The sequence below is a fragment of the Cervus elaphus genome, chromosome 2, assembly GCF_910594005.1.
Source record: "Cervus elaphus chromosome 2, mCerEla1.1, whole genome shotgun sequence".
Taxonomy (NCBI): Eukaryota; Metazoa; Chordata; class Mammalia; order Artiodactyla; family Cervidae; genus Cervus; species Cervus elaphus.
Genome location: NC_057816.1, coordinates 30,901,618 through 30,926,326, shown reverse-complemented (window position 1 = coordinate 30,926,326; position 24,709 = coordinate 30,901,618). Strand labels below are relative to the sequence as shown.

General features: G+C 39.2%; 1 protein-coding gene across 1 annotated transcript in view; it reads left to right on the top strand.

Annotated features, from left to right (window-relative positions):
• Positions 1 to 24,467, top strand: part of LOC122706427 (glycerophosphodiester phosphodiesterase domain-containing protein 4-like) — a 109,941-nt gene extending 85,474 nt beyond the window's left edge. Inside the window, exons 14-17 of the mRNA XM_043921561.1 lie at positions 7,975 to 8,122; positions 16,052 to 16,134; positions 16,918 to 16,970; positions 24,061 to 24,467. Coding sequence (XP_043777496.1) covers positions 7,975 to 8,122; positions 16,052 to 16,134; positions 16,918 to 16,970; positions 24,061 to 24,317 — 541 coding nt within the window. The 3' untranslated portion in view covers positions 24,318 to 24,467. The remainder of the gene's footprint in view (positions 1 to 7,974; positions 8,123 to 16,051; positions 16,135 to 16,917; positions 16,971 to 24,060) is intronic.
• The last annotated feature ends 242 nt before the right edge of the window (positions 24,468 to 24,709 follow it).

Below are 24,709 nucleotides of genomic sequence, written 5' to 3'. Positions count from 1 at the left end.
TGATAAAACAAAGTTACAAAATTACTAGCTGTTAGACTAATAATTCTGACTTTCTCCTTTAGATCTTTTACTAAATTATGTGTGAAATAAAAACTATAGTTACAAAATTGTTAAAAATAATACTAGCTTTTATATTTGCCATTGACTTTTATTGAGATCTTTATGTGTCTGTAAGACTTTGACCTACTGTCCCTTGACTACCTGATGCAAAGAACTGACTCATTGGAAAAGACCCTGATGCTGGGAAAGATTGCAGGCGGGAGGAGAAGGGGACGACAGAGGATGAGGTGGTTGGATGGCATCACTGACTCAATGGACATGAGTTTGGGTAAACTCCGGGAGTTGGTGATGGACAGAGAGGCCTGGCATGCTGCAGTCCATGGGGTTGCAAAGAGTCAGACATGACTGAGTGACTGAACTGAACTGGAGGATTCTCTTGAGTTTTTCCTACAGGGCTGGTTTAGTGGTCATGGACTCCTTCAGCTTTAGTTTTTCTGGGAATGTCTTAAATTTCCCCTTGTGCCTGTGCATCTCCAACAAGACAAATGTTATTCTCTGTTCTGCAACTTCTTATCTCTGCATGAGTAGGAAAATGTTATACCTTTAGAGATCAGAACCTTGAGAATGGGCTATCCTGAGCATTTCAGGCTGTAGGCAACATTCTTATTTGTCTCAAAAGCCATAGAATACACAGATTAAAGTAAACAAACAAAAAAAAAAAGATCTAATATGGACTCAGATTTGTTCTTTGGTATTATACCTCTTATATTTGACAGATAGGTTTTTCTGGGTTTATGAATCTTGGTTGACAGTTTTTTTCTTTTAACACTTTGAATATTTGAACCCACTGCCTGCTGTCTGCCAAAGCCTGACAAGAAGTCTGAGAATGTTATTGAGGCTACCTTGTATGTGGCAAGTTGCTTCTCTTGGTGATTTCAAGATTCTTTCTTTGCCTTTGGCTTTTGAAAGTTTGATTAGAGTGTGTCATAGGGTGTACCTCTTTGAGTTCATCTTACTTAGAGTTCATTGGATATTTACATCTGTATCTTTTGTTAAATTTGGGCATTCAGTGATTATTTCTTCAAATATTCTCTCTGCCTCTTTCTCTCTCCTTCTTTTGGAACCTTAAAATACACCTATTGACTTGTTTTATGATGTCCCACAGATATCTTAGGCTCTGTTCCCTTTTCTTCAATCTTTTTTGCTTTTTTCTTCAGAATCATAAATATCTATTGATCTATCTTCTAGTTCACTCATTCTTTCTTCTGCCTGATCAAATCTGCCTTTGAATCTTAATAGTTAGTTTTTCATTACAGTTATTGTGATTTTCAGCTCTAGAATTCAGCTCTAGGGTTTTCTAGGTTTTCTGTCTCTTTGTTAATGTTTCCATTTTCTTCATATATTTAAAAAACTCTATCTACATCTTTCTTTAGTTCTCTGAGTATCTTTAGGATGGTTTTTTAAAAAGTTTTTATTTTGTGTATCAGCCATCAGCTCTTTTCCAGGGACAGTTTTTTTTAAATTTAGTTTTTCCTTTGAATGAAAAGTACTTTCTTGTTTCTTTTTACACTTTGTGATTTTTCTTAAAAACTGGACATTTGAAAATAATTATCTGGCAACTCTTGAAATCAGATTCTCCCTTTCCCCAGGGTTTGCTGCTTTTTGTTATTTGTTTGTATTTTGGCTCTCTCTATGCTAACAGTCAGCCTGGGGGTATAAACTTAAGGTCTTCTCAGGTCTCTAATGTGCCTGTCCCTGGACATGTGTGGTCATTTTGTAACTTTCCCCATATATGTAATTGCTGTTTATATATGTATTGACTATGCCAAAGCCTTTGACTGTGTGGAGCACAATAAACTGTGGAAAATTCTGAAAGAGATGGGAATACCAGACCACCTGACCTGCCTCTTGAGAAACCTGTATGCAGGTCAGGGAGCAACAGTTAGAACTGGACATGGAACAACAAACTGGTTCCAAATAGGAAAAGGAGTATGTCAAGGCTGTATATTGTCACCTTGCTTATTTAATTTATACCCAGAGTACATCATGAGGAACGCTAGGCTGGATGAAGCACAAGCTAGAATCAAGATTGCTGGGAGAAATATCAATAACTTCAGATATGCAGATGACACCACCCTTATGGCAGAAAGTGAAGAAGAACTAAAAAGCCTCTTGATGAAAGTGAAAGAGGAAAGTGAAAAAGTTGGCTTAAAGCTCAACATTCAGAAAATTAAGATCATGGCATCTGGTCCCATCCCTTCATGGCAAATAGATGGGGAAACAGTGGAAACAGTGTCTAACTTTACTTTTTTGAGCTCCAAAAATCACTGTGGATGGTGATTGCAGCCATGAAATTAAAAGACGCTTACTCCTTGGAAGGAAGGTTTTGACCAACCTAGATAGCATATTAAAAAGCAGAGACATTACTTTGCCAACAAAGGTCCATCTAGTCAAGGCTATGGTTTTTTCAGTAGTCGTGTATGGATGTGAGAGTTGGACTATAAAGAAAGCTGAGCGCAGAAGAATTGATGCTTTTGAACTGTGGTGTTGGAGAAGACTCTTGAGAGTCCCTTGGACTGCAAGGAGATCCAACCAGTTCATCCTAAAGGAGATCAGTTCTTGGTGCTCATTTGAAGGACTGATATTGAAGCTGAAACTCCAATCCTTTGGCGACCTGATGCGAAGAGCTGACTCATTGGAAGAGACCCTGATGCTGGGAAAGATTGAGGGCAGGAGGAGAAGGGGAAGACAGAGGATGAGATGGTTGGATGGCATCTGACTTGATGGACCTGAGTTTGAGTAAACTCCAGGAGTTGGTAATGGACAGGGAGGCCTGGCAGGCTGAGGTTCATGGGTCTGCAAAGAGTCGGACATGACCGAGTGACTAAACTGAACTGAGCTATAACTTATTAACTATGGACATCTAGAGCTTCCCTGAAAGTTGTAAGACTTCAATAGACTCCATAGAATAAAAATATTAATAGTTACATTAGACAGATTCGCCAGTGTAATTGTCCAGGATGAGATCAGGTTCCTGGGGGTTCTTTTTCTGCTATCTTCTGAGAATTGTTTGCCATGAATATAAATTGTTACTTCTATGGGATTAATGGTTAGAATTAATGGCAAGAATGGATTAATGGATTAATGGCAAGCATACAATTGCTGGGGTATAGTAGTTTTCAAGGTTTTATAAGAAACTTTGTAAATTTTATTTAGTTTGTAAGACACTTTCAAACATTTTCAGAGGTCCTGTACCTCTTTACATCCCACCAGCATTGTATGATGATTCAGAGCCTCTCTGTCCTTACCAGTTTTTGCCATTGTCATTTATTTTTTTGTTTTTGCTTTGAGAAAATTTTTATTGCACGTTGTTGAATTAATTTGTTTGAATAAACAGCACACAAAACAAAGATTTATGTTGTGAAAATCCCTGAAGCTTCTAATCAGCAGTCTGCAAGGCATGGAGACTTTGGTTTTGTGTCTTTTTAAGTCATATATTTCCATTTATTTTTAGATTTTGAACATAATTGGTTTCCAAATTATTTTTTTAACCTACCCTGGGATTTATTTATATATATTAGTCCATAGTTCAGTTTATTCTATTATCTCAAATCAGTGCTAGCCCATTTAATGCACCAACACCGAATAGAAATTATTTTGCGATTTAATTGCTTTATGGATATTGAAATATCTGATATGAAAATTAAAGTTTTCAATATTTTAAATTTAACATTTTGTAAGTAATAGTTTTGTTTGTTTTCCCTTTACTTTTTATTGAAGGATAATTGCTTTACAGAATTTTATTGTTTTCTGTCAAACTTCTACATGAATCAACCGTAGGTATACATGTATCCCCTCCCTTTTGAACCTCCCTCTCATCTCCCTCCCCCTCCCACCCCTCTAGGCTGATACAGGGCCCCTGTTTTGAGTTTCCTGAGCCATACAACAAATTCCTCTTGGCTCTCTATTTTACACGTGGTAATGTAAGTTTCCATGTTACTCTTCCCACGCGTCTCACTGTCTCCTCCCCTCTCCCCTTGTCCGTAAGTCTATTCTCTACGTCTGTTTCTCCACTGCTGCCCTGAAAGTAAGTTCTTCACCACCATTCTTCTAGGTTTTGAATATGTGTGTCAGAACACGATATTCATCTTTCTCTTCCTGACTCACTTCACTCTGTATAATAGGCTCTAGGTTCATCCTCCTCATCAGAACTGACTCAAATGCATTCCTTTTTATGGCTGAGCTATTCCATTGTGTATATGTAGCAAAACTTCTTTATCCATTCATCTGCCGATGGATGGACATCCATGGGCATGGACATGCTTCCATGTTATAGCTATTGTAAATAGTGCTGCAATGAGCAATGGGATACATGTGTCTTTTGCAATTTTGGTTTCCTAAGGGTATATGCCTAGGAGTAGGATTGCTGGATCATCTGGTGGTTTTTGCCATGGTTCCTGACCCTGAAATGCTGCTCTTTTCTGTGAGAATGAATGTGCCCCCAATGAACCTGGTGCATCATACACTTTTCACAAGGCTGTACAAGTATTAATAAATCAATCCTTGTGTGATCGGATATACATTTGATGTGCACTTTAATTTTCATAGATATATAGAATACTCTTTCAACTTTGTCCTTTAATACTAAAGAAAAGGAGAAAACCTACATATGAGTACTAAAAAAATCTGATCTTCTCCAGAAATCAAAACCAAATATGTGACTTTTAGCTGGTGATTTTTTTTTTTCTTTCTCATTTTTTCTTTTGAAATTGAAAGTCAGTTGAGTCTGACTCTTGTTACCCCATGGACTGTAGCCTGCCAGGCTCCTCTGTCCATGGAATTTTGAATTTCCCAGGCAAGAAAACTGGAATGGGTTGCCATTTCCTACTCCAGCCATTGTCCTTTTTACTGTAGCCCTTCTATAGGTGTGTAGTGATATCCCGCTGTGGTTTTAATTTCATTCTCTGGTGGGTAATGATACTGAACGTCTACCATGTTCTTAGTTGCCTTGGTCTGTCCTCTTCAATGAAATGTCTTATCATTCTTAACTGAATTTTATTGTTGAATTTTGAGAGTTCTTTCTGTATTATAGATATAATCCTTTGTTGGATATTTTGTTGCATATATTTTGTCCCAGTCTATTTCTGTAGCATCTCCTACACAGTATTCCACAGAACAAGAGTTTTAAAATTTTGATTAGGTCTAACATCAGTTTTCCCTTTTATGAATCTTGCTTTTACTGTCGAGTCTAAGAGTTCTTTGTCTAGCCCACAGGTCTCAATTTTTCCTGAAAGGTTTATAGTTTACATTATGTATTTGTCTATGATCCATTTGAGTCAATTTTTATATTAAGTGTGTGGTATTAGGTTGAAATTTTATGTTTTTTTCTTTTTCTTTTTGCCTATGCCTGTATGTTTTTGGCCAATTGCTCTAGTCCAGTTTGTTGAAAAAACTTCTTATCCCATTACATTTCTTTTGGACCTTAGTAAAAAATCATTTTGACATCTGTGTGGATCTATTTCTGGGTTTAAAATTATGTTCCACTGTTCCATATGTCTGTTCCTTCCCTAATACCACATTGTTTTGATTATTGTAGCTATACAATATGCCTTAATACTGGGTGCAGTGATTCTCTCTCACTTTATTCTTCTTTTTCAATATAATTTTAGTTAATTTGGGACCAAGCCTTTTGGCATACATTTTAGAATCAGTTAGGACAGAGGAGCCTGGCAGGCTACAGCCATGCACAGGTTAATTGTACAGAAAAAACAAACAAAACAAACCAAGGAAAACTTGGTGGTATTTTGATAAGAACTGCATTAACCTACAGATCAGTTTGAGGAGAATTGACATCTTTATGATGTTGACTTTTCCAATTCATATATACATGTGTCTCTTCACTTTTAAAATATTCTTTGATTATCTTCATCAATACTTTGTAGTTTTGGGCTTACAGATCCTATGCTTGTTAATACCTATGTATTTATATTTCTTTGGGGTAATTGTTAATGGTATGTTGTGTTTCAGTTTCTATAGGCTCATTATTAATATATAGAAGTTGTGAATGGTTTTTGTGTGCTGGCTTCAAAAAGTTTTGCTACTGTTTCCTTATTTCTGTTTCCTAATCTTCTGGTGATCTGAAGAATTGTCTTAGAGACAGTTTTAGCATATTGGGTAACTAATCGCAAGCACTACTGTGAAATTGGTAGTATTATTTTTATCTTACAGTTTATATACTGAGCCTAACAGCCTGCGAAGCTAGTACAAGACAAAGCTAGATTCAAATGCAGACTGCACACAGCTGTTTCCAATATGCTATGTCATCTCAGGGTTAAAACAAATTTTCTGAAGGGATTTACGTGGTATATTTTGTGAGAAGTTTTCCCTGAAAGTGACAACTTGATTAGAATTACTAGATGCTTTACTTACTTTCTGTCTCTATAGACAGTGCACAAATATCTACTGACATGCAGGTGGTGCTAGTGGTGAAGAATCCAACTGCCAGTGCAGGAGACATAAAAGATGTGGGTTTGATGCCTGGGTTGGGAAGATCTCCTGGAGAAGGAAATGGCAACCCACTCCAGAATTCTTGCCTGGAAAATCCCATGGACAGAGGAGCCTGGTGGGCTGTAGTCCATGGGGTTGTAAAGAGTTGGACATGACTGAAGTGACTTAGCATGCAGTGCATAGGGAAATTTGGGTTCCATTTTCCCTACTAAGTGCTTTAAAAAATTCTTTATATTTGAAGTATAAATATTTACCAGATTGGTATTCATTTCTTTTTTCCTTCAGTTAACTGTTATGAATCAGGTACTAGATATAGAGAGGTGAGTAACAGAGTCTCTGCCTTTAATTTGCTACAGTCAAGTAAAGAAGACTGATAGGAAAGCAGATAGAGTAATGGGTGTTAAGCATTCTGCTGAAAGTAAGTACATTTGCTACACAATAGTGTGCTGGAGCTGGAGCATATCAGCTTACGGGTGCAAATTGTAGGAATAGTTACATGACATCAGTCACGTCCAGCTCTTTGCAACCCCATGGACTGTAGCCTGCCAGGCTTCTCTGTCCATGAAACTTTCCAGGCAAGAATACTGGAGTGGGGATGTGAGGGCGATCTGGTTGCGACATCTGTCACCCCATTGATCGCCAGGGTTGATTTGGCTGAGCTGGCTGGCTAGGCAGGTGTCCCCTTCCTCCCTCACCGCTCCATGTGCGTCCCTCCCGAAGCTGCACGCTCGGTCAAAGAGGACGACCATCCCTGATAGAGGAGGGCCAGTCTTCCGTCAAGGGTATACTAGTAGCTGCGTTCCCCTGCTAGAACCTCCAAACAAGCTCTCAAGAATACTGCAGTGGACTGCCTTTTCCTTCTAACAGGGCTTTCCTGTCTTCTCCCTCCCTCCCTCCCTTTCTTTCTTCCTTTTTTGTCTTAGGGCACGTAATTTACTAAAATGCTTCTATTACTGTTAACATAGAGAACAAGCTTATAGTTACCAAAGAGATAGGGGGGAGGGATAAATTAGAAGTTTGGAATTAAAATAAACACACTACTATATATAAAATAGCTAGCCAACAAGGACCTGTGTACAGCACAGGAAACTATACTCAAGATCTTATAATTACCTACACTGGAAAGTATCTAAAAAGAATATAGATTTAGATATAGGTATGTACTTAATCACTTTGCTATAAACCTGAAACTAACACAACACTGTAAATAAACTATATTTCAATAAAAATTTAGAAAATAGAAAAATAAAATACTACTGTTGGTACAGGAGCAAAGGTATTAAATCTAGTCCTTTGTCCTCGTTGCAACATGAGCTAATTCAGCATGTCGTATCATAAGATGTCACATGACCAACTGCTTCTTTTGATTTAAGCAAAAACCTTTTACAAATCTGGTGACCGATTCCCTTTTAGATGATGAGCGTGAGATTAAGTCTTAATTTCCTGTGGGTTCTTTTTTCTTCCCAGAGAATATAAAGCGGCTAACATCAGCATCAACTTATACCTCGTCAATGAACCTTGGCTCTTCTCACTGGCCTGGTGCTCCAAGATTCAATCAGTGACCACAGACAATCTTCAGGTCCTGAGGGAGATAAATCACCCTTACTACTTCATGGTGAGCTGGTTGCCCAGATTGTCCTTCCAAGTCTGGTACAATAGGAGTCTCTGTCCCCTCTCCACCCTACCTTGCCCACTGTGCAGTCTCCAGGGGAACTAGTTAAGAGCAGAGACTTATGTGAGATTGGAGAGGGGGCAGTCTCTATTCTCTTACCCAGATCCTTCTGTGATTTTCAGGCAGAAATTGTTATTATTGGTATAATAATCACTCTGTTTTGAATCCTCACAATGTGTCTTTCATGCATAACGTAATTCAGCCCTCTGGGTTAGCCACTAGGATTATCCCCGTGGGAAAACTGAAATTTGATGTTTTTAAGATCCTTGACATCATCACATGATGCAAGATTCAGAATGAGGTCTGACTCCAGAGTTTTGTTGCTGCAACCCCTCCTTTCTGAAGGCACAGCAACAATGATAGTGACATGAGGTTTGCGGAGAAAACCAAGTATCCTTGATTCCAAAATGAACACTGTGTGTCCTAAGCAAAATACTTTTGGAAAGGAGAGTGTGAATATCCAGCTACTGCTTATGGTTAGAGGCATGGGGATCTGAACACCTGGTTTACACGTGCAACTAAATCCCATCACTTATCTATGAAGAGAGCCCCAGCTAACCAGTTAAGTGCTATAGAGCCTGTATTTTTTTTTATCAGCATAGAGCAGGATGACTGAGTCAGACACAATAGCCCACAGCAGAAATCTGCTCTCTGAGCTAGGTCTTTCCCTACCCCTGAATAAGATCTCACTCAGATTCCATAGTTTCTCTAGTCACGCTGAGATAATTTTTAAGTTCTTTTTGATCACCAAGAAGCCTTAGCTCAGCATTAAGTGTCTAATCCAGAGTAATAACCCAAAGTCTAAACTGCCTTGAACATTAAAGTTTTAGTCAGAGACACCTAAATGAGAAGCTTAAATATTTTAGGTTGCTTTCTCCATAGCTCCAGCCTCACTGGCACTTGTTTCTGACTTGATCAGAGTCAGGAGCAGGTGCGAGGTGATCGGGGCCAAGCGCACAATCTCACAGGGCCAGTACTGCATTGAGGTCTTACGGTGGCCGTGTAAAACCGCCTACCCCTTCTCCCTGGGTGCCTTGGGCAGCACTCTGCAGATGACCCTCAAGGAAACCTTGGATGGCAGGTCCCTTGGCATAGATGAAGCCTCTCCACTTGTCTGTCTCTGTACTATCCCCCTTCATGCATAGACTATATACTTTTCTAACAATTTTATTTTTAAAAATTGATTACAGAGTAAACTTGTTCAGTATATAAAATTAATCATTATAAAATGCATAAGTTAGAAAGCAGTATAGCCCTCCATAATCCTATCCTCCTACATCAGTAATGTCTGAAAGTTGTCCCTTTGGATATATTAAATAAAACTTTATTAAGTAAAATTTTCATTTTAATATTTGAATTGTTAATAAATTCATGTGAATCGAAATTCAGAGTGTAAAAGACGTTAAGTCAAAAACTTCTTTCTACACCTGGCCTGGACTTGTTTTAAAGAACCCAAGGTCAGTTTGTTCAAGAAGGTGGAGCCAGTATCCCAGGGACCCTCCTAAGCAACCCTCACCCTGAGTTAGAATATGCAGGTTCAGATCCTGGCCACCTATTGTGTGAACTTGGAAATGTTAGTTAACCTGTCTTGGCCTCAGTTTGCTTATTTGTAAATTGAGGATTAAAAGTACTACAGTGGAAGCATTTTTATCCAATATAATCCTCTCTGCTTAATGGTCTGTTAATTCAAAAATTTAAAACAAGGAATTGTGAAATAAATGATGTGTGGTCTGTTAGCATTTTTGTTGTTGTTGTTGTTCGGTTGCAAAGTCTTGTCCAACTCTTCATAACCCCATGGACTGCAGCGCCCCATGGCTTTCTTGTCCCTCACTATCTCCTGGAGTTTGCCCAAGTTCATGTCTGTTGAATTGGTGGTGCCATCCAACCATCTCATCATCTGTCATCCTCTTCTACTGCCTTTAGTGTTTCCCAGCATCAGGGTCTTTTCCAGTGAGTCAGTTGTTTGCATCAGGTAGCTTTATCCAGGTCTTCCCTTGTGGCTCATATGGGAAAGAATCCGCCTGCAGTGTGGGAGACCTGGGTTCGACCCCTAGGTTGAGAAAATCCCCTGCAGGAGGGCATGGCAACCCACTCCAGTATTCTTGCCTGGAGAATTCCCATGGATAGAGGAGCCTGGCAGGCTATAGTCCATGGGGTTGCAAAGACTCAGTCATGACTGAGTGACTAAGCCCACAGCAGAGCTTCAGCCAGCCTCAGTCCTTCGAATGACTATTCAGGGTTGATTTACTTTAAGATTGACTGGTTTGATCTCCTTGTTCTCTAAGGGACTCTCAAGCATCTTCTCCAACACCACAGTTTGAAAGCATCAATTCTTCAGTGCTCTGCCTTCTTTATGGTTCAGCTCTCACATCCATACGTGACTACTGGAAAGACCACAGCCTTGACTATACAGACTTTTGATTACAGACCTTTGACTGTGTGGATCACAACAAACTATGGAAAATTCTTCAAGAGATGGGAGGACCAGACCACCTCACCTGCCTCCTGAGAAATCTGTTTGCAGGTCAAGAAGCTGGACATGGAACAGAAGACTGGTTCCAAATCAGTAAAGGAGTATGTCAAGGCTGTATATTGTCACCCTGCTTATTTAACTTATATGCAGAGTACATCATGAGAAATGCTGGGCTGGATGAAGCACAAGCTGGAATCAAGATTGCTGGGAGAAATATCAATTACCTCAGATATGCAGTTGACACCATCCTAATGGCAGAAAGCAAAGAAGAACTAAAGAGCCTCTTGATGAAAGAGAAAGAGGAGAGTGAAAAAGTTGGCTTAAAACTCAACATTCAGAAAACTAAGATCATGGCATCTGGTCCCATCACTTCATGGCAAATAGATGGGGAAACAGGGGAAACAGTGACAGGCTTTACTTTTTGGGGTTCCAAAATTACTGCAGATGGTGACTGCAGACATGAAATTAAAAGATGCTTGCTCCTTGGAAGAAAAGCTATGACCAACCTAGACAGCATATTAAAAAGCAGAGACATCACTTTGCCCACAAAGGTCTGTCTAGTCAAGGCATGGTTTTTCCAGTAGTCATGTATGGATGTGAGAGTTGGACTATAAAGAAAGCTGAGTGCTGAAGAGTTGGTGCTTTTGAACTGTGGTGTTGGAGAAGACTCTTGAGAGTCCCTTGGACTGCAAGGAGATCGAACCAGTCAATCCTAAAGGAAATCAGTCCTGAATTACAAGGATTGATGTTGAAGCTGAAGCTCCGATATTTTGGCCACCTGATGCAAAGAACTGACTCATTGGAAAAGACCCTGATACTGGGAAAGATTGAAGGTGAGAGGAGAAGGGGAGGACAGAGGATGAGATGGTTGGATGGCATCACTGACTTGATGGACATGAGTTTGAGTAAGCTCCAGGAGTTGGCAATGGACAGGGAAGCCTGGCGTGCTGCAGTCCATGGGGTCGCAAAGAGTCAGATATTACTGAGCGACTGAACTGAACTGACTGATACATACCTTTGCCTGCAAAGTGATGTCTTTGCTTTTTAACACACTGTCTAGGTTTGTCACAGCTTTCCTGCCAAGAAGCAATCTTCTTTTAATTTCATGGCTGCACTCACCAGCTACAGTGATTTTGGAGCCCAAGAAAATAAAATCTCCACTGCTTTCACTTTTCCCCCTGTTATTTGCCATGAAGTATGGGACTGGATGGCACGATCTTAGTTTTTTGAATGTTGAGTTTTAAGCCAGCTTTTTCACTCTCCTCCTTTACCCTAATCAAGAGGCTCTTTAGTTCCTCTTTGCTTTCTGCCATTAGAGTAGTATCATCCATATATCTGAGGTTGTTGCTGTTTCTCCCAGCAATCTTGATTCTGGCTTGTAACTCATCCAGAGGTGCCTTTTGCATGATGTGCTCAGCATATAGGTTAAACAAACTGGATGACAATAAGAGCCTTGTCATACTCCTTTCTCAATCCTGGACTAGTCAGTTGTTACATACAGGGTATTGTTTCTTCTTGACCCGCATACAGGTTTCTCAGGAAACTGGTAAGATGATCTGGTATTCCCATTTCTTTAAGAGCGTCCCACAGTTTGTTATGATATACACAAAGGCTTTGGCGTAGTCGATGAAATGGAGGTATGTGTTTTCCTGCAATTCTCTTGCTTTCTCAGTGATCCAGCAAATGTTGCCAATTTGATCTCTGGTTCCTCTACCTTTTCTAAACCCAGCTTGAACACCTGGCAGTTCTTGTTTCACATAATGCTGAAGCCTAGCTTGGAGGATTTTGAGAATAACCTTACTAGCATGGGAGATGAGAGCAGTTGTCCAGTGATTTGAACATTCTTTAGTACCTTCTTGGGAACTGGGATGAGGATTGACCTTTTCCAGCCCTGTGGCCATGGCTGCATGTCCCAAATTTGCTGGCATATTAAATGCAGCACTTTAATAGCATCATCTTTAGGATTTTAAGTAGCTCTGCTGGAATTCCATCACCTCCACTAGCTTTATTGGCAGCAGTGCTTCCTAAGGCCCACTTGACTTCATACTCCAGAATATCTAGCTCTGGGTGACTGATTACACCATCGTGGTTATCTGGGTCATTAAAATCTTTTTTTGTACAGTTCTTCTATGTATTCTTTCCATCTCTTCTTGATCTCTTCTGCTTCTATTAGGCCTTTGCCGTTTCTGCCCTTTATTGTGCCTGTCTTTGGATGAAATGTTCCTTTGATATTTCCAATTTTCTTGCAGAGATCTCTAATCTTATCCTTCCTGTTATTTTCCTCTGTTTATTTGTGCTGTTCTTTGAAGAAGGCCTTCTTGTCTCTCCTTGCTATTCTCTGGAACTCTGCATTTAGATTGGTATACCTTTCCCTTTCTTTCTTGTTTTTCATTTCTCCTTTCCTCAGCTGTTTGTAAAGCCTCATCAGATAACCATTTTACCTTCTTGCATTTCTTTTTCTTTGGGATGGTTTGGTTCACTGCCTCGTGTGCAGTATTCTGGACCTCTGCCCACAGTTCTTCAGGCACTCTGCTTACTAGATCTAATCCCTTGAATCTATTCATCACCTCCACTGTGTATTAACAGGGAATTTGATTTAAGTCATACCTGACTGGTGTAGTGGTTTTTCCCACTTTCTTTGGTCTAAGCCTGCATTTGATCATGTCGAAAAAACCTACCTAATACTTACTGGCTTAAAATACTTGTTTGTCACATTCTGCATAATGGCTGAGCGCTTTCTCTGGTCTCATCCAGTTTGGTTGGACTGGGTGTCTAGGATGGCCTCATCCACATGTCTAGGGTCTTACCTGGAATGACTGTGGTCTCCCTTCCTTTGGTCACTCATCCTCAAGGAGGCTAGCTTTACTTGTGTTTGCCTGGTGGTGCTGGGTTCTCAGTAGTGAGAGAGGTCAAGCCCCAGTGCATGTGCCTTTCTAAGGATCTCCCAATCTGGTGTTTGCTAATGTTCCACAGACCAAAGATAATGACACAGTCCAGTCCAGATTCAAGGTAGGGCAGGTAGCAACAGACGTTAGCTCTTGATAGAGAGGAACAACCAAGTCATATTGCATACAGGCCTGCATTTGGGGAGGAATATTGTGATTATTTTATAAGCAATCCACTGCATACATACCTAATACATTTTAAAATATTCACTCACATTTTGACATAGACTCAAGGTCTTTCCTTTGAGGGTATTTTAGCTGATTGAATTCTGTATTCACTTGCTTATATATACTTCCAAATGAACCAGCTATGATTTCTAAGTTTGTTTACTTTTTTTTGTTGTTGTTCAGTCACTAAGTCATGTCCGAGTCTTAAAGCACAACAAAAACCTAAAGTCATTGGGAGAATGAGGAATGCACCCAGATTTTTATAATAATCCCAACACCCCCAGTCTCTTAGTGTATCGCTCACATCTAATTCATTTGCGGTTTATTTTTACTTGTTTAGCTAGGGCTGCACTGGGCCTTTGTTGCTTTGCACGGGCTTTCTCTAGTTGCAGCAAGGAGAAGCTACTCTTTGTTGTAACGAGCAGGCTTCTCATTTCAGTGTCTTCTCTTGTCACAGAACATAGGCTCCAGGGCACGCAGGCCTTGGGAGTTGTAACTCTTGGGCCCTAGAGCACGTGGCCTTCGGTAGTTGAGGTGCACAGGCTCGGAACTTGCGGCCTGCGGGCTCTGAAGTGCACACTCTGTGGTTGTGGCACGTGGTCTTTAGTTTGCCCTGCAGCGTGTGAACTCTTCCCAGAGGAGGGGTTGATCACATGTCCCCTTCAATGAATGTGTGCACGCTCAGTCGTGTCTGACTTTTTGTGACCCTATGGACTGTAACCCACCAGGCTCCTCTGTCCATGGTATTCTCCAGGGAAGAATGCTGAAATGGGTTGTCATTTCCTCCTCCAGGGTTCCTCCCAACCCAGGGATTGAACCTGTGTCTCCTGCATCTCCTGCATTGGTAGGCAGATTTTTATTCACTGCACCACCAAGGAACTCCTGCAGTTTATTTTTTTCTTAATGACTTTTTCTGTCATCATCAACTTTTAAAAAGCATTGACTTAGTATCCTTTGAAAATGCCATGTTTTTTTACTCAGCTTTTACAGATCTAAGTAACATTTAATTACACCACACAATCATAACAAGTGCAGCTGTTCTAAAGCCATATGGACAGTAAAAACAACTGATTCTTAGATTGTGCAGCCTACCTGGTGGGCATCCTGGAGCAGGCCAAGGCATTGGTCAGGTTCCGAGAGGGCATTGGGAGCCTTAGATTAGTGGAACTTGGTTGAAAGCTTCTGTTGTACCTGCCTACTAGCGCTGTTTGAAGGATTAGCTGTGAAAATACCCTTAATACGCTTAGAACACTTCCTTGGATCCTATAATTGCTCATTAATATTAGTTCTCATCATTATCACCATCATTCATGTTATTGTTATGATAATAATTATAATAATGATTATATTATATAGTTTTATATACTATTATATTTATTTTATTATATATATTATATGTTTTAATATATTATATATTATATTAATGTAATAATGATAATATCATTATCATTACTAATAATAAAATCATTACTATCATTTCTTTCTTTTCTTTCTTTCTACTAATCAACCCAAGAAAAGACCTTGGGATAGAGTGGAAAATGGCATAAGAAAGAAACAAATGCCAGACCCTGTACCATCATGTAGTGTTGGAGGTGAAATAATGAAAGTAGAAAGGGAAGATCAAACCAGGGAATTTACAAACTCATGCAAGAGAAGCTAGGAGATGGAGGTCTATAAAATGGGTGATTCAGTCAAGGAGCCTCAAGAAGTAGGCATGCTAGTCTTAGTTAAGAATTATAATTTCAGCATGCTTATTTGAAGCACAATGACTTAGAAGAATGATTCCTAAATGGTGGTTCACAGACTGGCTGCTTGTTGCTGGGGAGCTTGTTAGAGATGCAGAAATTGTGATTCCTGAGTCGCTAGTGAGGCCCAGGAAGCTGTGTTACGAAAGGCTGCAGCTCAGGTAGATTTGGATGCACAGCCAGGCTTGGGAACCTGTGCCATGAACACGCAGAGCGCTGAAGTCAAGGACCTTGGGCTGTAGTCCTGGGTCCAGAGAAGAATTGCTATGTGGTATCTCTAGGACTCCCTCAGACCTCTGTTGAGTGTCCAGGGAAATGAAGTGTGTGAAGTGTTTTAGTCCTTGTAGAGCCCTGGGCACATGTAAGGGGGGATTGTTAGGTTAGCAGCAGGTATTCTCTGTGTTTGACTTCAGTCCCGGGAATCAAGGTTCCTCCTCCTGCTGTGTCCCCTCTCCATTCCCGCTCAAGCAAGGGACTTGATCCACATGATCTACAATCTTCTCCAACTGTAATGCTTAAAACTGTGTTTTCTGTTTTGCAGACACCAAAATTCTATCTGTTCATGTGGATTTTCATGGATATTCTTTCTGCAGCTTTCATTATTGCCATATTACATTTTTATTGGTAAGCATGTTTGTAATTTTAAACGCTTTTTTCCCCTAAATAAAAATATACATGGTTTGATGAAAGTTTAAGAAAAAACAGTTACATTCTTCTCATAGTCCCACGTGGCAAATCCTCAGGGAGACAGGGTTTAATGACTTTCTCTTCCAAACCTCCTGTTTCTTCTCATGCTGCCTGTAGCTCCTCACTCCCCTTCTACCTCTTCAACATGAGACCGTATCCTAAAGATAAGGACTCTCACTAAAGCTTAATCAAAGCCTGTTACTGCAGATCCCTTGCAGATCAGTTGGCAGAGGACAGGGATTGAAGATTGTTCAGAATAAGTACCTCCACCTCCCCACCTTCCACAGGATGGGACACAGCAGGGTGATGTGTAAAGAGCAAGCTCACCCTCCAGGAAACCTGGGTTTTAGTCCTGTCTTTTCCCGTAGTTGCTGGATGACCCTGGGGAAAATCACTGCCTCTTTCCAGACCATAGTCTTTGTATCTGTCCAAGAAAATGACATTTGGGAATTCTTGAGGGGGAAATGCTACAAGATTACAAGGTTCAGGTGGAAGAGGGGACATCTGGTAGAAGAATTTTAGCTGAAAGAGACTCCATGGTTCTTTAGGTCTCAGCATGCCCATCATTTCCTCATTTGAGTTATCTTTTAAAGGGGGACACTACAAACCCTCCACTTGGGGTAGCAATTGACTGGGCAATGTTCTTTTCTGGCCACTGCCTGTATTATTTTCACGTTGGAAGAGGTCTGTGAGGCTCATGGTCCCTCTGCTTCATTCTAGGAGGAGAGAGAGCCAGAGTGAAAAAATCCTCCACGGTATCACCAGTTACACAGGTAAAGTTAGAGGCCTTTAGGAAGTCATTGCCTCCAGAAAGCAGGGCCTGCCTTTAATGTTTCTGACAAGAATTTAAGGAATCTAAAATGATGAAGTGGGAACCAGTGAGAAGTTGGGAGAAACAGGCTGGGCACTGATTCTAGGAGGCTCTTGACATAAAAATTCATTGTGGACTTTATCCTCTAAGCAGTGAGATTTCTTGAAAGATTTTGAATGTGGCTGTATATTTGCTCTCTTGTTCATATTTCATTCATCACACAATTATTATTGAGTACCAGCTTTGTGCCAGGCATTCTGAGAGGCCAAAGTACCTGAAAGCTGTCTATGGAGGGTGGTTCAAGAGAAAAGAGCTTCTGGCCCACAGAGAGCAGTGAGGAAGCAGGTGAAGGTATAACAGTTGACATCTTTGGTTCAGGCATCTAATTCCAGGACAGAGAAGCTGCCGTGTTCATCACAGCTAAATGTGCTCTATGTGGCTTCAGTTGTGATGTATGTTGGAAGGTGGAAGGAGAAAATTGCAGAGATCCTGGAATTTTGGCCTAGAGTCTAGACTCTGCATATAAGCAATCAGGAAATGGAGAATGAGTTTCAAGCAAGGGAGTAATATGCTTAGACTTCTGTGTAAAGGGAAAGAATAGCAGAATAACTTATTGATCACCAGGATAACTAAGGGCTGAGTAAGTGAGATAGGTCCAGTAAGGGAAGGGAAGCTAGAGTTTATATTTCAGGAGGTTGTGGGGATAATCACACAGTGAGTTACTGGTTTGGGAAGCCAGTGCAATGTCAAAGGGAAACCCATTTAGGAGGCAGAGGGCTGTGCAGTACCTGATACCATTTCCTCCCATAGTGTGTGGAAACTTAAGTAAAGTTGAAACAGTCACAAAATCATGAATTAATTTAATTTCTTGTGGACAATGGTAAAGATCATGAGATGTTGTGTACCAACTGGCAGAGTATTCAACACATACATTACTTAGAGTTGCAGGAATGGATCCATAGGGACCATGAAAACCAAGTTCAGAAATTTGAAGAGCAATTGTCTTTCCTACTTTAAAATTGAGTGGTTTAACCAAGCTGATCCAAATGTCTTAAGATAAAGAGATTTCCAGTAACTGAGTTTTATGCATTTTAAAAAGATCACTCTGCTGGCTCTTAAGATGACTGAAGGCTGAGTTCCAACTGCCTTATGCTTTTTAGTAGTTATATTAGTAAACTAGGGCTGCCCCCCAAAAAATACCACAGACTGAGTGCCTTTAACAACAGAAACTGATTTTTCTTACAGTCCTGGAGTCTAGAGGTGCAAGATCAGTGTATCAGCAGGCTTGCTTCCTTCTGGGACCTCTCTCCTTGGCTTATAGATGGCCACTTTCTTGCTGTGTCCTCACAGCAAGATTCCTCTGTGCACACACAGACCACCAGTGTCCTCAGAGTCTCCAGATTTTCTCTTTTCTGCCCAGACTGGATCAAGGCTCACCATAATGGCCTCATTTTGATCATGTCTTTAAAAGATTTATCTCCTAAATTAGTCCTATATTGAAGTGCTAGTGGTTAGGGCTTTAACATATGAATTTGTGTGGTATACAATTTAGCCCATAACAGTAATCCAACCAAGAAATAAAAGAATGTGAAAATGATGAGGAAAACCATGGATGGAAGAGAAGTTTTGAAGGAAAGTTAAAATACTGTTTAAATTTGAATGAAGGAAGTAATTATAATGCCCTAGGGAAAGCACAGTTTACTTGACCCTGAATTCCCACCAGGTTGAAATGTGAAGAAAATAAGATGAGTAGAAAATAAATTAAGATTTTTTTTTCCTGTTTTTGAGAGTTTTTAGTTGCCCATTTACAAAATCCAGTTTTGCATGATCTGCATAAATGTGTAGAAATACTCTTTGAGTACCTCAAAGAGATGTCTACAAGGCAAAGGTCTAAGTTTAGAATCAGGGAAGGAACAAGGAAAACTGGAAAGAAGCAGGAGCCACAGCCCAGACCCAGCCAGGGTGGGGAGGATGTAGCCTCCAACACTAGCAGTGTCAAGCATTGCCCCACGACCACCTCAGAGATGGGCATGTCCTGCTGCTGCCACCTCTCTAGATTTAGGATATATTTTTCAGCCCTTTAAAAAGAGTCCAATCTTTTGTCTCCTATATCTAGTAGTTTCTTATGAAAAGTCTTCCAAAAAACAAGTCTTCTATTTTTTTTATCATTGTTCCTCTACTTCTAACATGTTCTTTTACTCTGGCTACTTTTTAATATTGTTTCTTTTATTACTGGTTTTCAGTAATTTGATTATGATTTACCTTAGTGTATATGAGTGTGTTTATCTTGCTGAACTTCTTAGATCAGTAAAAGTATAAATTTTCAGTCTGTATTTTTTCTCATATTTTTCTGTCACTACCCTCTTTCAGTTTCCAGATGTTAGGTGGTTTCTTATTATCCCATGGGTTGCCAAGACCGTTTGTTTTTATTTTTAGTGTACTTAATTTTTTTGACTGTACCAGGTCATAGTTGTGGCATGTGGGATTTTTAGTTGTTGCACACAAACTCCTAGTTGTAGCATGTGGGATCTAGCTCCCTGACCAGGGAGTGAACCTGGGCCCCCTGCACTGAAAGCATGGGGTCTTAGCCATGCTAGGGAAGTCCCTAGCCTATTTAATTTTGTGCTTCATTTTGAAAATATTGTGTTACTGTATGGTTAGTTTTTAATTGCTATGTGACAAATTACCTGAGACCTAGCAGCTCAAAAAAAACACAAGTTTATCATCTCACAGTTTATTGGACCAGGAGTCTAGGCATAGTTTTGCTGAGTCCTCTGTATGAGGTCTCACGAGGATAACATCAAGGTATTGGCCTGGGCCGCAATCTCATCTGAGACACCAGAGTCCTCTTCCAAGCTCATGGGTTGTTGGCATAATTCAGTTCCTTACAATTGCAAGACTGAAGCCATCCATGTCTCCTTAATCATTCCTGGAATAGTTTTGCTCTAAGATCCTAGAGACTACCTTCAGGCCCTAGTCATAAGGCTTTTTCATAGCATGACATCTTAATTCTTCAAATCCAGCAGGGAAATATCTCTCGTAGCAGATGGATTGAGGAAAAAGAAAACAAAGGAAACAAAATGATACACAAAACAAATAGAAAACAAGTTGAAACATGGTAGTCATAAATTCAGCCATTTTATTAATTACATAAAATATAAATGAACCAAATTCTCAAAACATGTGTAGAAATTGTCAGACTGGATAGAAGCAGGACCAAAACATATGCTGTCTACAAAAGAAATAGTTAATATACAAAAACACAGAGTAAAACCAAAAGGATAGAAAATAATATGCCATGTAAACAATAAGCCTCAGAAATAATATCTGAAAAAACTTCAAAGCATGGAGCATTGTTAGAAATAAAGATTTCATAATGATAAAATGGTTGATGTATCAGGAAGCCACCATATATACTTAATAGCAGAGCTTCAAAATAAAACAAAAGCTGAAAGAGAGAAATCATACTTAGAGATTTAGATTCTTCTCTCATTACCTGAAAGAACAACTAAACACCCAAAAAATAAAATCAGAAAAGATATTTGAATACTTTCAGTGAACATGACCTAATTGACAGAAGATATATTTAACAACTACAGAATACATAACATTTTCAAATGTACATTGCTAGCCATAAAATGAATCTAGAAGAGTCTGCTGATTTACCTCATACAGAGAGAATTAAGCAAAATGAGGGGAGAGAGAAATATGTTCGAAATAAAATAACAAGACTAAACCTCAGAAAAAGAACTAAAGAAATCAAGATAAGAAGCCTACTTGATAAAGAGTTAAAATTAATGGTCTTGAATATGATCAACCAGGAATTCTCTACCCATCAAGAGTTGATGGAGAGATCAAGAGTTTCCCAGATAAACAAAAGCTAGACGAGGTTTATCACCACTAAACCAGTTCTATAAGAAATGTTAAAGGGAGTTCTTTAAGTTGAAAAGAAATGGCACTAGCTGATAATAAGGAAGCATGCAAGTATAAATCTCACTGGAAAAAGTACATATATAATAAAGGTAGGAGATGGGTCACTTATAAAGGAAGTATGAAAATTAAAAAAACAAAAGTAGTAAAAATGACTAAAATTACAATAATTAGGGATGCCAGAAATAAGAAAATGTAATAAACTGTCATCAGTAAATTTCAAAAGATCAAAATCACACACTTTGTTCTGTGATCACAAAAGGAATTAAGTTAGAAACAATAAAATATCTAGATAGTCCTCTAAATACTTGAAATTAATGCATCTCTAAACAGTTCATTGATAAAGGGATTAATCACAATGGAAACTGGAAAATATTTTTAAAGGATAATGCCTATATAATGGCAAAATTTGTGGGGTACAGCATAAAGCTGAACCTAGAGGGAAATTTGTAACTTTAAATGTTAGAATAAAGATTGTTAAAGTAGAAACTTGATCAATATGTAACCAATCTTAAAAAGCTAAGTAAATTTTTTTCCAAGTAAAAGGAAGGAAATAATATAGATAGGAGCAATGGAATAGAAAAGATGAAACAACAGAAAAATCTTTTCAAAGTGAAAGTTTGTTCTTAGGAAAGATTAATAGAATTGATAAATTCTTGATAAGAGAAATTGATTTACAGTATGATGAATGATTAATGAAAGAGGGACTACAGAAAAATTATAAACATTTTAAACCATTAAATTTGACAAGTTAAATGAAGTAGACAACTTCCTTGAAAGGTACAGCTTATTAGAACTGAAAGAAGCTGAAATTTGTAGTAACTCACTGACTATCAGAATCAAATCTGTGAATCAAAAATCTACCACAAAGGAAAGTCCAGGCCCAACAAGTTACATTGGCTAATCAAATATTTGATAAATAATACCAATTTTATACCAACTCTGAAAAAAAAAGGGGCTGATTCTTTGAGGCCAGCAATAATCTCATATAAAAAATGTCTGACAAAGAGAGTACAATAACTAAATTCATAAATGAATATCCTTCATGAGCTTAGACATAAAAATCCTGAACAAAACATTAACACATTGAATCCATCAGTAGGAAAAAGGATAAAATATCGGGAGCAAGTGAGGTTTATACCAGCAGTGTAAGATGAATTTATCGTTTGAGAATTAATCAGATTAATCTACCATATTAATGAAATAGAAAAAGCATATTTGACAAAATCCACTGTGTTCAAATCTCCGAGAAAACTAGACCTGGAATGAAAGTTACTCAATCAAATGAGAGATATTTACACAAAAAACCTCCAACCAACATCGTTTTTAATGGTGAAACAGCATTTTCTCTCTGAGATCAGAAATAAAGTGAGGATCTCTCTTTTCCTAGTGCTGTTTGGCATTTTACTGGAGATCCTGGCCAGTTTAGTAAGATAAACAACAGGCATAAAGGAAGAAATGAAACTCCTGATTCAAAGATATGATTATTTACATTAAAAAATTCTAAGGACTCAAACAACAAATCTACTACAACTGGTGACTTAAGCAATGCCTCAGGATATAAGATCAATATACAGAAAAACCAATTATGTGTTGATATATTATCACTGAATAATTAGAAACTTTAAAAATGGAAATAGCATCACTTATAACAGCAAAGTTATAAATGCTAATAAAGGTCTGTCTAGTCAAAACTATGGTTTTTCCATTAGTCACACATAGATGTGAGAGATGGACCACTAAGAAAGCTGAGCACCGAAGAGTTGATGGTTTTGAACCATGGTGTTAGATAAGACTCTTGAGAGTCCCTTGGACTGTAAGGAGATCAAACCAGTCAATCCTAAAGGAAATCAGTCCTGAATATTCATTAGAAGGACTGATGCTGAGGCTGAAGTTCCAATACCTTGGCCACCTGATGTGAAAAACTGACTCATTCGAAAATACCCTGATGCTGGGAAAGATTGAAGGCAGGAGAAGGGGATGACAGAGGATGAGATGGTTGGATGGCATCACGGACTCAATGGACATGGATTTGTGCAAGCTCCAGAAATTGGTGATGGACAGGGAAGCCTGGTGTGCTACAGTCCATGGGGTTGCAAAGAGTTGGACACAGTCTAGCAACTGAAATTGAACTGATAACAGCATAAAACATTAACTAGGAATTTTAGGAAATTATTGTAAGCTCTTACAAAGATAGATGATTGTTCGTTGTAAATTATAAAAAGTTTAATGAGGAAAAAGAAGACCTGGATAAATGGAGCAATATAACACATAAATGAATTTTAAAACTTAATACTGTATAAAAACTTAATACTGTAGATATTAGATATCATGGAACTGAATTACAAATTCAATTCAAGTGCAATAAAAATCCCCTTCTTTCTATGAAGCTGACAAAAAAATGAAGCTAATGTGCGTAGCTGTTTCTTCAAGAGTGAAATTACACTCAGGGCAAAAATAACTGGATTCTGGACTGACTTCTTTGGATTTTCACTCTCTTCTAGATTTTGGCTCTACTTTTCCTCATTATATTGTAAAGTCTTAGATAAATTTGAGATGTCTTCTTGGTTTTGCACAGTATCCAGTTTCTAATTTGTCTTTGATAAGAATCCATTTCCTAGCTGCATTACTAGAAAAGTCTCCATCATCTATTTTTTCTACTGTTCAGATTGAAAAAAATAAAAAACTATTTTCGGAGCAATTACTGTGTGACAGATACTCGTGAGCACTGTACTTGGGGTAGCAAGCAAGACAAAGTCTCTGTCCTTAAAAAGTTCTCATTTTAATGGAGGGTGTGTTCATTTTTCTATTCAAGCTGCTTTGGAAGCAGTGGTTATGGAATCCATGAACTTTAAGCAAATGTTGATTTCACCCTTCTGACTGCTCCCATTTGAGTGAGAACCTCACACAACAGACTCTTAAACTCCAGCACCTTGATAAACTGAGGACCATAGCAAAGTCTGCCCAAAGGCTGGGTAGGGAGGAGAACTAGGGAGAAAGAATCTAAAATGGTAAGTGAGGAGCTGACATTTTAACGATGACTAGGATTCTGTCACATGACGGGCAAAGATTGGAGAAGCAACTTGGATAGAATCTGTGTTGTTTTCTTTTCTGTCCCACAGAAACTCCAAGTGTAAGCCTCAATGATGAAGTTTTGGAAGTTGTGGAAATCCCTGGACTTTTAACCAAGAGCAAAATGAAATATCCAGACTCTGAAGTCATTATACCAGAGGTTGTCAAGGAAACCACTGCACCAACCATGCATCCCACAGATGACGATGGACAACCAGTGCCCACTGGGCCAGCCTTTGAACCCATCCAAGCACCCACTTCAGAGGCCAACAGAGAGGCCACCCTCCAAACTGTATTGCCTACCTAGGAGGCAAACGAACCAACGGTTCCCTCTGTGGAGAAGCCTCCTCCTGAAACATAACCTGAAAAGTCCCCACCATTGACTACCCCCAGTAATCCTCTTTTATGATGGTTTCCACCACATCAAGCATGTCCTTCTCCCCCTTTTGGGCTGTCTTCAAAGAATAATTAGCCCCAACTTGCCTCCTTCTCCTTTTTCTCCCTCTCTGTGCCCAGGGTGACCTGATGGTAGAGAGATGTCAGGAAAGGGGTGCGGAAGAGCCAGGAAGGCTCTCAGGAAAACCACTCTGGTCTCACCTTTCCTCTCCAGGGGATGAGCAGAGGGGAAAGAGTGTGGTCCTGGAGCTGGAGCTGGTTTCTCTCCGGGTGTCGGAGGGTCTGTCTCATCCTGACCCTTCA